General features: G+C 50.4%; 1 protein-coding gene across 1 annotated transcript in view; it reads right to left on the bottom strand.

Annotated features, from left to right (window-relative positions):
• Positions 1–556: 556 nt before the first annotated feature.
• Positions 557–12,495, bottom strand: part of adgra1b (adhesion G protein-coupled receptor A1b) — a gene marked incomplete at its 3' end in the record, with an annotated part of 723,468 nt that continues 711,529 nt past the window's right edge. The window contains 3 exon segments of the mRNA XM_084321924.1: positions 557–1,961; positions 10,641–10,692; positions 10,695–10,735. Of these exon segments, the coding sequence (XP_084178050.1) occupies positions 557–1,961; positions 10,641–10,692; positions 10,695–10,735 (1,498 nt within the window).

Raw genomic sequence — 12,495 nt, 5'->3', positions numbered from 1 at the left:
GGGGGAAAAACACCCATGGACTCTAAAATTGCTGGTTTAATTGTCTAAAACATGGATGGCAAGAGTTTCTTGCAGTACCGGATGTACACGTCAGAGACTAAGTCGATGGATTCAGATTTAAAGAGTAAAAAAAGTCTTGCAGCGTGTTGCCTTTGAGCACTTACACACATATTCATACACACAGCCATCCAACTTCTCATATATATATATATATATAGTAGATCTGTAGTATTATGGAGTGGTAAAAATATCTTCAGTAACATCTCATGGCATGACATGACACACATTTCACAAATTCTTCTTGGAGGAAGATATTCTGTATAAGACTGCCCCTCAGGGAGCTTATTTGTGGATGTCAGAATTCTGTACAGTGAAATAGGACATACATTGGAAACAAAGGGGAGCATTAAAGTAAAAAAAGAAATCCCACATAGATTGTGACGTGAAAGTGTTACTCAATAAATTTTTTAAATCCTAGAAAGGGAGGTGAGGTTTTGTTTTTCCTATTTTCCGGAGGGACAAGGCAGGGGTGTCGCCCATCTTCCCAGTCACTGGACTACACAGTAGTTTCATTCCTCCAGGGTCCGGTGCGTATATTCCCTGTGCTGTCTGAGGTGTAGAGGAGGCCCTCATGCAGGCCCCCCTTCAGGATCCCGTTCTGATTGGGCGGGTTCTGGGGGTAGGATTGTCTGCGCGGCGCGTGCATCTCCAGGTGGTGATGCGGCGCCATCAGGTCGTCCTCTGCCATTTTGCCGCAGCCACACAGGAAGGCGCCCGTGTCGCCCGCCTCCGTCGGGCACAGGCTGGGGAAGAGGTCCGCCTTGGCACAGCAGATGTGCCGGTGGCAGGGGTTGTTGCACGCCAGGGCCTCGTGGGCGGTGGCGGTGCACGCGTGGTGCCCCTCGTGGGCCACGTGGGTGCAGACGTGGCCGTGCCGCTCATGCGTGCTGTGTGGGCTCCCCGTGTGGGAGCTGTGCGCGCTCCCTCCGTCCACGCTCGAAGGGATGTGGTAGGCATACTCCCGCTCGCTCGCCGCTCCCCCGGCGCTGGCCCGATGGCGGCTGAAATGGCGGCCCTTAGTCCTGCCGGTGCTGCCCTTCAGGCAGCGGTGCAGGTGGATGCCGGGCCTGTAGCCCTCCACGTCGGCATGCAGGAGCACGTGCGCGGGCGGAGGCTCCTCCTCCATCAGCTGCTGACTGTGCAGGGCAGAGCAGCACGGCGTCACAGGCGCCATGCAAGTCACGTGGTTATGCGCGGCGGAGGGCAGGGTGGCGTGCTTGCAGTGGCCCAAGGTGCCGTGGCCGCAGCCCACCGGGGCTTTGCCCGGACACGGCGAATCGTGGTGGCAGTGGCTGTGCCCGTGAGTATGCCCGGGCGTGTCCCCGTTCACGTTGACCTTGGGCCGGGAGGGGCCGGGCCCCTGAGCGTCGGCATGGTCGGGGCGACCGGGGCAGCAGGAACACCAGCAGTGCCAGACGTCGTCCCGCTTGGCGCAGTGGTGGATGAGGACGAAGAGACCCAGGGTGACGGAGAAGGCACCGTACAGGCAGCTGAAGATCATGTCCAGGAAGTGGCCCTGGGACACGGCCAGCGCCCCGAAGGTCCACGTGGCCAGGAAGAGGAAGAGGGTGAAGGCTGCCGTGCGGAGCTGGGCCTTGAAGGAGTGCTCGTTGGCCAGCAGGGCGGGGTTGATGGGGATGCCCGGGCAGCCAGCGGGACAGCTGCTGCCGGCGGGCCGGGGCGTCAGGGCTCCGGGCTCTCCTCCCTGGTGGCAGTGGTTGGGCACATCGTTGGAGGCCAGCCTCTGCTGCTCCTCTGGCACCTGCTTCAGCTCGTACTTCTTCTCGGGGTGGCGGCGCAGCTGGATGCAGGTACACAGGAAGTAGATGCAGGTCACCAGGATGATGAACGCCACAGGGCCAAAGAACGCTCCCAGGCTGGGCTCCCACGCCATCCAGCAGCTGCAACACACACACGCACGCACACACACACACCATTAGCATCAATAACCACACAACCTCTACAGACAACAGCTATTGGGCTCATCAAGCCACTAATGCACCTCAGGAAAACAGGAAAAGGAATGATAAGATGTGTATATGTATGTGTGTGTGTGTGTGTATGTGTGCATGTGTCTTTGTGTGCACGCATGGTTGTGGGCATATTTTTGGAACATTAATAAGGACAACCTGGAATACACAATATAAACATGCATACCATTAACACATCCAGTTCCATTCACGTGTTAACACGTTTCTGGATCGTTTTTACTTTTTTTTCGATTTTTATACGCTTTTCAATCTCAGGGTGCTGTGTGTTGGCTGAAAAATGCATAGTGGGAATCCGAAGGTGCAGTACCGGCCGCATCCTACCAGGCGGCGGTATCGAGCTACATTTCTAACATTGTATCCTGAGCTGTGGAATGACCCCAGGTCTCAGATTTAATTTCTTGTTCTCGGGAAGCGGCACAGTTCAGCTGGTTACATCGAAGCCCGTCAACTATGCTTGATCCGTATGTTATGGTCGTTTATAACGTTGATAAAATGGGGATTGGATCTACCAGATGGCGATCAAGAAATTGGAATATTCTTTTTGGATGACTTTCTGCCAAAGGTAAGAACGATTTGATGTCAATTCTAGCTTGATCCTGCAATGCTTTCATAGCGATCGGGCTGGTAACCGTTTTTAGTGTTCAATGCGAATGCCGTTACTGACGCTAGAATAATCAGAAACTACCCCCCCCCCCCCCCCCTTTCATGCATTCATGATGGAACATAATACTGATAATGTGGATTTGAATCCGGAACAATAGCGGGTTCAGGTGAGGAACGCTAGGGTCTACAATGTAATCGACGTGTAGGACTATAACTCAGCATTTCATGGATTACGATAGACCGCTCTAAAACCACTTCAAGTTCAAGTTCTTTAATAGTTGTCATACAGAAGTACAGAATACTTTCATACAAAATGCTTCTTTCTGTTACGCTCCAGAGACTGTGCTAGACAAGATAGTATCAAATAACATAATAACATAATATAGCATGAATTTAGAAGAAGAAAAATGAGGTCACAGTGTTCGGTATAGACATATGTACAATGTTCTGAGTTACCATATAATATACAATACACAATACTATGCAGTGTACTAATGTACAGTACTATCTAGTGCAAAGCAGAAATGGGATGAGGTACAATTTTAGGTACAATTTACAGTAAGGTGTACGAGTTGTAGTGCAATCCTTCATCCATAAATATAAAGTGTGGGGAGTGGGTGCTACAGTGTGTTTGTTTAAAGTGGGTGTGTGCTATAAAGTGTGTGGAGTGGGTGCTACAGTGTGTTTGTTTAAAGTGAGTGTGTGCGTGTGGATGTGTGTGCTATGTGCGTTTGGTGGTTGTTGTTGTTGTGTAGTGTTCATTCATTGTTCGTTTAGCAGCCTGATGGCCTGGGGATAGAAGCTTCTTCTGAGTCTTTCTGTGCTCGCCTTGAGACTCCGGTATCGCTTGCCTGACCGCAGCAGTTCAAAGAGGCAGTTGTTCGGGTGACTGGAGTCTTTAATGATTCTCTTAGCCTTGCCCTTGCAACGCTTGTAGTAAATGTTCTGGAGGGTGGGGAGCCCCCCTCCAATTGTGCGTTCGGCTGAACGTGTCACTCTTTGTAGTCTGCTTCGGTCTTGTGCAGTGCTATTCCCAAACCAGGAGGTGATGTTGCCGGTCAAGATGCTCTCTATTGTACATGAGTAGAAGTTCTTAAGGATCTTCTGGCTGACTTGGAACTTCCTTAGGCGCCTGAGGAAGTAGAGGCGTTGTCGTGCCTTCTTCACAACACTGTCAATGTGTGTGGTCCATGTCAAGTCCTCGGATATGTAGGCTCCGAGGTACTTAAAGCTGTTGACTCTCTCAACCGGTGCCCCGTCGATGCTGAGGGGGCTGTAGTCCTTGACCCCCGACCTCCTGAAGTCCACAATCATCTCCTTTGTTTTGCTGACGTTCAGGGAGAGGCTGTTTTCCTGGCACCATCCCGCCAGGACCTTGACCTCTTCCAGGTAGGCCCTCTCGTCGTTGGCAGAGATCAGGCCCACCACCACTGTGTCGTCAGCAAATTTGATGATTGTATTGCTACTCCGCTGAGCCACACAGTCGTGTGTGTACAGGGAGTAGAGGAGGGGACTCAGAACACAGCCCTGGGGGGCCCCTATGTTGAGGGTGATGGATGAGGAGGTGCAGTTGCCTGCTCTCACCACCTGGGGTCTGCCAGTCAGGAAGTCCAAGACCCACTGGCAGAGGTCATAGCCCAAGCCCAGGTCCCTGAGCTTGGCTATGAGTATGGAGGGGACTATGGTATTGAATGCCGAGCTGTAGTCGATGAATAGCATTCTCACATAGTTCCCCTGCCTCTTGTCCAGGTGTGATGCTGCTGTGTGCAGCACATGGGATATGGCGTCCTCCGTGGACCTGTTGGGGCGGTATGCAAATTGCAGGGGGTCCATGTTGATGGGGAGGGAGGAGCAGATGTAGCCCTTTACTAGCTTCTCAAAGCACTTCATGGCTATGGAGGTGAGCACCTTGGGCCACTGCAAGCACGCCACCCTGCCCTCCGCCGCGCATAACCACGTGACTTGCATGGCGCCTGTGACGCCGTGCTGCTCTGCCCTGCACAGTCAGCAGCTGATGGAGGAGGAGCCTCCGCCCGCGCACGTGCTCCTGCATGCCGACGTGGAGGGCTACAGGCCCGGCATCCACCTGCACCGCTGCCTGAAGGGCAGCACCGGCAGGACTAAGGGCCGCCATTTCAGCCGCCATCGGGCCAGCGCCGGGGGAGCGGCGAGCGAGCGGGAGTATGCCTACCACATCCCTTCGAGCGTGGACGGAGGGAGCGCGCACAGCTCCCACACGGGGAGCTACAGGGCGGTAGTCGTTGAGGCAAGCAGGCTTGGATTTTTTGGGTACAGGGATAATAGTGGACTTCTTCAGGCAGGTGGGGATGACAGCCTGTTCTAAGGACAGGTTAAATATGTCAGTGAATACTGGGGCCAGTTGGTCGGCACAGACTTTTAGGACGCGGCCGGGGATGCCGTCCGGACCTGCTGCCTTCCTGATATTCACTTTTTTAAAGGTCCGCCTCACCTCATGCTCTGTTACCCTGAACACTGCGCCTCCATCAGCAGCCGACCCCCCCCCCCCCCCATTGCCGAGGCTTGTGAGCTGGTGTTGTTATTACCAGCATCAAACCTCGCATAGAAGGTATTGAGGTCATTTGCTAAGGAGATGTCACTGTTCAGTTTGAGGGAGGCGCCTTTGTAGTCTGTCATCGTTTTGAGCCCCTGCCACATAGCTCTAGAGTCAGCTTGTTCAAACTGGAGTTCAATTTTATCCCTGTAGCGTCGTTTGGCCTCTGACACTGTCCTCCTTACGTTGTATCGCGCCACCTTGTGGTCATTCATGTTGCCTGCCACTAGGCCGTCGTTGTATGCTTTGGTGCGCTCTCTCAGAGCTTCACGGACGGATTTGTCTACCCAGGGTTTTTGATTTGGGTAAACTTTCATTTTGGTAGTGGGGATTGTTTCTTTCACCCTAGTACAAACATAGTCCAGCACTGTCTCCGTGTAGACATTAATGTTATCTGTGTCGCGGAACACATTCCAGTCTGTGTAGTGAAACACTGACCGGATCGTCTCCTCTGACGTCAAATCCCATTTCTGCACCTCTCGCGAGACTACGGGAGTACTTTTAATTCTCTGTTTGTACTTTGGTGAAAGAAAGATGGACGCGTGATCTGACTTACCAAAGCCACTATCAGAATGAGCCTTGTAGCCACCTTTAAATTGCGTGTAACAGTGATCTAGGATGTTACCGCCTCTGGTGTTGCAAGTCACATGCTGATAGAAGTCAGGCAATACCTTTCTCAGATTGGCGCTATTGAAATCTCCCAGCACTAAAATGGCGGCGTTAACATTCGCCACTTGGATTCTATTTACCTCGTCGTGGAGTCTGGAGAGCGCAACCTTGTTGCTGGCTTGCGGTGGAATATACACTCCGACCAGGACGATCGCCGTTAACTCCCTCGGGAGGAAGAAAGGACGACACTTGATGGTTATATATTCCAGTTCTGGGGAGCAGTGGTTGGATAATTCCTTCACGTTAGTTGGATCGCTCCAATTTTTGTTAAACATGAAGGCAATACCTCCTCCACGTTGTTTACCGGACTCTGCTGATGTCCGATCCTTGCGATGGATAAAGAAGTGATCTGCTGGTTGAATTGCGTGGTCTGGAACCTCCGGTGTGAGCCATGTTTCGGTGAAGCAGAGGACATTGCAGTCCCTAACATCTCTTTGATATTGAATCCTTGCTCGGATGTCATCCGTAGTTGGCGCCGAGGAGAGTGGCAGCCTTTTCATAGCAGCTCCCACCCCCTTTACTTCTTATCGCGTTTACTACTTTCTTAATTATTCTTTTTGTGATTATACTTACATAATAGGTGTATAAGTGACTGTGCGTTGCTTTAGACCAAGTTAAGGCATTTGTAACAACTTCTGTGAAGTTAGCTGAGTTAGGCAAGTTCGGTCGAGCACAGCTCTGAACAATGGACAACAACACCGGCGGCGGGCTGGTTTACCCGCGGCAGGACGACAACAACAACAACAACAGAAACAACGGCGGGCTGGTTTACCCGAGGGAGGCTCTCCTCTGCTTTCGAAACAGAGTTGCAGAACCACCGAGGAATCTACCAGCCGAAATAAGGATTCGCAGACGGGGAAATCGAGCTGGCACGAGCGTGAAGGACAGGAGAGAGGACAGCAGGAGATTCAAGCCTTACCTGCCCGCTGTCGTCATGGGGAACGTGCGATCGCTGGTCAACAAGACCGACGAGCTCTCAGCCCTGATGATCAACCAGCGTGAGTACAAGGAGGCAAGCCTACTGTGCTTCACTGAATCCTGGCTGAACGAGAACATCCCGGACAGTGCAATAGAACAGGAGGGCTTCACGGTGGTGCGCGCCGACCGGAGTAAACAGAGCGGCAAGCGGAGAGGCGGAGGGCTTGTTGTCTTTGTTAACTCCAAATGGTGCCACCCGGGGCACATCACCATTAAGGAACGTATCTGTTCCCCCGACATTGAACTATTGGCACTGAGTCTGCGGCCATACTATTTACCGCGAGAAATAACACACGTCCTGGCTCTCACTGTTTACATCCCTCCCAGCGCGGCGGCGGCGCAGGCGAGTGACGTCATACACTCCACCGTCGCGGCGCTTCAGACAAAACACCCGGATGCATTTATTTTTATCAATGGGGACTTCAACCATGTCAGACTGAACAAGACCCTGACAAACTTCACCCAGTATGTCACCTGCAAAACCAGGGGAGACAAAACTCTGGACCTCCTGTATGCTAACGTGAAGGAGGCTTTCAGTGCGACTTCCCTGCCCCCCCTCGGCCAGTCAGACCACAACCTTGTGAGGCTTGTATCCACATACACGCCTCTCATTAAGAGACAGCCTCCGACCACCATGTCTGTCCCACAGTGGTCTGACGACGTCGAGGAGGAGCTACAGGAGTGTTTCAGGTCGACAGACTGGGATATGTTTGAGAGGGCTTATGGTGATGACATTGATGGACTATCCCACTGCATCACAGACTACATCAGGTTCTGTGAGGAGAGCATCGTACCCACAAAGAGGGTACGCTGCTTCTCAAACAATAAACCCTGGATTAGCAAGGACATTAAACACCTGCTAAACAGGAAAAAGAGGGCCTTCATGGCAGGGGACACTGAGCAGGCCAGGGCTGTCCAAAGGGAGCTCAAAAAAGAGCTAAGGGCAGCCAAGGTCAGCTACAAGGACAGGCTGGAGGGCAGACTACAGGCCAACAACACCGGGGAGGTGTGGGCGGGGGTCAGGAAGATCACTGGTTTCAAACAGCAGGGCACAGCTGTGGAGGGCCCTCCAGAGCGTGCAAACGAGTTCAACTCGTTTTTCAACCGCTTTGACCAGAGTGGCCTCCCCACACCCCTCCCCCCACCCATCGACACCAGCACCAGATCACACCTACAAAGCAGCCCCCCCACCCCCCACCCCCCCACACCCATCAGCAACGGCACCCCACCCCCAACACCAGCAGACTGCCCACCACCCCCAACCCTGACGATCACAACCAGTCAGGTCAGTAGGCAGCTCTCCAAAATTAATGTAAACAAGGCCAGAGGACCGGACAACACCAATCCCAGGGTGCTCAAGGTATGTGCAGAGCAGCTGGCAGCACCGCTCCAGCATCTTTTCAACCTCTCCCTGAGGCTGGAGAGGGTACCCCAGCTCTGGAAGACCTCCTGCATTGTCCCGGTGCCCAAGAAGGGATGTCCCAGCACCCCCAACGACTACAGGCCAGTCGCTCTGACGTCACACGTCATGAAGACGTTTGAGAGACTGGTCCTGCAACACCTCAAGCCCCTGGTGCGTGACTCCCTCGACCCCCTGCAGTTTGCATACCAGGCAAACATCGGGGTGGAGGATGCCATCATCTACATGCTCCACAGAGCGTACACGCACCTGGAGAAGCCGCGCAGCTCAGTGAGGATTATGTTCTTTGATTTCTCCAGCGCCTTCAACACCATCCAGCCGTCACTGCTAGCGGAGAAGCTCTCTGCGATGCAGCTGGAGCACGGCTTGGTGGCCTGGATCAAGGACTACCTCACTGAGAGGCCACAGTACGTCAGACTAAAGGACAGTCAGTCTGACGTACTGGTGAGCAACACCGGCGCCCCCCAGGGAACTGTGCTGTCACCCTTCCTCTTCACCCTCTACACCTCAGACTTCTGCCGCAACTCCAGCGGGTGCCACCTGCAGAAGTTCTCAGACGACTCCTCCATCGTAAGCTACATCACCGACGATGATGAGGAGGAGTACAGAGCCCTGGTGGAGAGCTTCGTGGGGTGGAGCGACAGCAACCACCTCCAACTCAACACCAGTAAGACCAAGGAGCTGGTGGTGGACTTCCGGAGGGGCAAGAAGAGGCCCCCCCCGATTCCCATCTCCATCCGAGGGGTGGATGTGGAGATGGTGGACTCATACAAGTTCCTTGGGGTACACCTGAACAATAAACTGGACTGGTCGGACAACACAGAGGCCCTCTACAGGAAGGGACAGAGCAGGCTGTTCTTCCTGAGGAGACTCAGGTCCTTCAATGTGTGCAACAAACTGCTGCAGTCCTTTTACCAGTCTGTTGTGGCCAGCATCCTCTTCTATGCTGTGGCATGCTGGGGAGGCTACATCAACTCAAGGGACACCAACAAGCTCAACAAGCTGGTGAGGAAGGCTAGCTCCGTGGTGGGAGTCGAGCTACCTAGACTTGAGGTGATGGTAGAGAGGGGGATGATAAGGAAGCTGGATGCCATCATGGAGAACCCCTACCACCCCCTCTACGACGAGCTAGTCAAGATGAGAAGCTCGTTCAGCCACAGACTCATCCCCCCCCGACACTCAACTAACCGCCTCGGACAGTCCTTCATACCAGCGGCCATCAGGCTCCACAACAGTGGGCAGCGACTAGCAGCCTCCAGGCCCCACAACAGGGGGCAGCGACAGCGACTGCTACCAGACATTGACCTGGGACTTATAGGAACCCAAGGGGGACAAAGTAGACTACCCTGGTACTTTGATTAATGTATACTCAGTAGATAGTAAATTATAACACTACCTCTTGCATACTGCACCTCATGTGACACTGTGAATAATGTGAATATTCCTCAGCTAGTCAGATAGTAAATTATATTGACCATATTGATCAAATTGTTTACACTGCCTGTGTTGTCTTTTACTACCTGTATACTGTGTTGTTTTACTACCTGTACCCCTCCCCCCCTCCCCCCCATGCTGCTATGATGCCTGAATTTCCCCAAGGGGATCAATAAAGGAATATCTTATCTTATCTTATCTTATCCAGTTTATTGTCAATTGATTGTACATTGGCTAGCAATATACTGGGCAGTGGTGTACGGTGGCGTCTGGATCTCAGCCTGTTACGGATCCCAGCCCTCTTCCCTCGCCGTCTGGTTCCTCTGTTCCTGGGGTCTAGGAACAAAGGATCTGGTCCTAATCTCCGGAGAATTTCTTCAGGCCATTGATGCGGTTCGGAAAGCTGATCCAGTGAGTAATCCAGTTGGTAAGTTTCCCGTAATCCAATGTCTATGAGTGACTGACGGTCATATACATTAAATGCACCAACAGTTGGTACGAACAAAACTCTAAAAACTATAAATATTAACAAAAGTAAACACAGTCTCGACGGAGCGAACAGAGAGGCAGCCGGTCGGAGCAGCGCCATCTCATCAGTCTCAATATTCACCATATTATATATTCTTTCTTTTTTGCATCTTGACCGGAAGAAACCCAGTGTGAAATGACTATAGTACTGTATCCATAGCTATAATATAGAATATGGTTATAGCTCTACAAACAAGGTGACCGTTTACATGGGGTTAATGGGTGGCATGAGGCGCCAATGAGGAGTAAGAGGCGTGGCACTGGAAGTGTTAAAACACAGTTTAAACTTCAATGTAAAAAGAAAAAAACACCAGTGTAAAGCAGCAGCAGCAGAGAGTGGAAACAGTAGTTTGACCTCGAGAACAAAGGTACATCCTGTACTTACTATGGCGCCTGCTCTCCACTCCCATAGTTATCTATATTGACGGCTGCTGTGACCCACAGATGATGAGGGGCACTCCACCACTGACCAAGTAGAACCTGAGAGAGAGAGAGAGAGAGAGAGAGAGAGAGAGAGAGAGAGAGAGAGAGAGAGAGAGAGAGAGAGAGAGAGAGAGAGAGAGAGAGAGAGAGAGAGAGAGAGAGAGAGAGAGAGAGAGAGAGAGAGAGAGAGAGAGAGAGAGAGAGAGAGAGAGAGAGAGAGAGAGAGAGAGAGAGAGAGAGAGAGAGAGAAGAGAGAGAGAGAGAGAGAGAGAGAGAGAGAGAGAGAGAGAGAGAGAGAGAAAATGCGAGAACATTTAGACAATATCTTACAAATAATGAGTGGGCAATGGTATTAGGTGCAAGAGAGAAACCTTTAATTGTGTAAAAGTGCACATATGACTATCTGGCTCCTCAATTTGAGGAATGTGACATCACACGACCAGCCTTTGTTTATGTAATGTGTAAACATTAGCACAGTATATGTTTATGATGTCTATATATAAAAAATAAGAATCCCATAAAGATGTGGCAGCTGGAAATAGACTGGAGCAGATTATGGCTTTGCATTTTCGAATGTTTATATTATCTTGTCGAGTTACTGCATTGGTCATATAATAAATCAGGACATGGAGTTGCACAATCAATCATCCATTTAGGAGCGGAATGAATCCCAGATTTTGACTGAAATGAGAGAATGCAAAAGCGAGAAGTGTATTCCAGTCGCAAGGTGCCTATTCGCCAATGATAAGATATGTGCTGTGATAGATTGTATATAAATTATTACGGCAAGGTGCATACGGATGAGAAAGGCCACTCTTCTCAAACCGGGTCTTGCTTGGATGCCACACACATGCATTTGCAGTTACTTTGCCCAGCAGGTCCACTGCACCATTTTCACAACAATTCTAATTACTGCACTGACAAAATGTCAATTCAACCCACTGCCAAATATCCAAGAACACAGTGGGTCTCATTCCCGAACGAAGTTACGACAAAATATTTCGTCTTAGCCAGATTTCGGCCCATTTAAGACTGCTGAGGAGCACACTTAAATATGCTCTCGGCCACGATCAAATCTCATGATTGATTGACTAATTTAAAATGTTATTATAACTTGACAGACTGTGTTCTCATAGTGATTCCTTCACGTCAACGCTACAGGCCTCATTGGAATTAATTACTTAATCATAATTAAAATAAATATGACAATATTTGTACGATAAGAAATTACGCATTTGATGTCGGAAAAATAAATAATATGGATTCATCTGATCACAGGGCAGCTGGATTAACCATATCTGAACCAGCTATTTTGGACAAATAATTACTCAGATATTCAAACACAATTATTGTGAAATGATTGAAAATAATAATAATTTAATGCCTTCTGTGGAATTTGTATTTCTTATTTGTTACACATCTGTTTAATGATTAATTATATACATTTGAAAGAATGCAGGTCAACATGTAATGTATCCCATTGATTGGTATACAATGGGACAGACCTTTGTTTGATTGATTGAAACTTTATTAACAGATTGCAGAATGGGTACAGTACAGCTCAATTACATAAGGGGATGCAGACCAGAGAAAGAATTTCGTCTTGTACATCAGGGTCCCCCATTTTCAATTCATCATAACATATATGACACACATGACACAGATAGACAGTACTGCTACATCTATACATTTATGACATACCAGATTTGCAATACAGTACTGTTTGTGATACAAAAAGAGTCCAGAAAAGAGAGTACATTTGACGTAGAAACTGTTGGAGGAGGTTGGGTAGGAGGGGTGGTGGGGGATAGACTTAC

This window comes from Notolepis coatsorum (genome assembly GCF_963971535.1).
Source record: "Notolepis coatsorum genome assembly, chromosome: 9".
In the NCBI taxonomy this organism is placed as follows: Eukaryota; Metazoa; Chordata; class Actinopteri; order Aulopiformes; family Paralepididae; genus Notolepis; species Notolepis coatsorum.
This window is presented reverse-complemented; position numbering and strand designations above follow the sequence as displayed.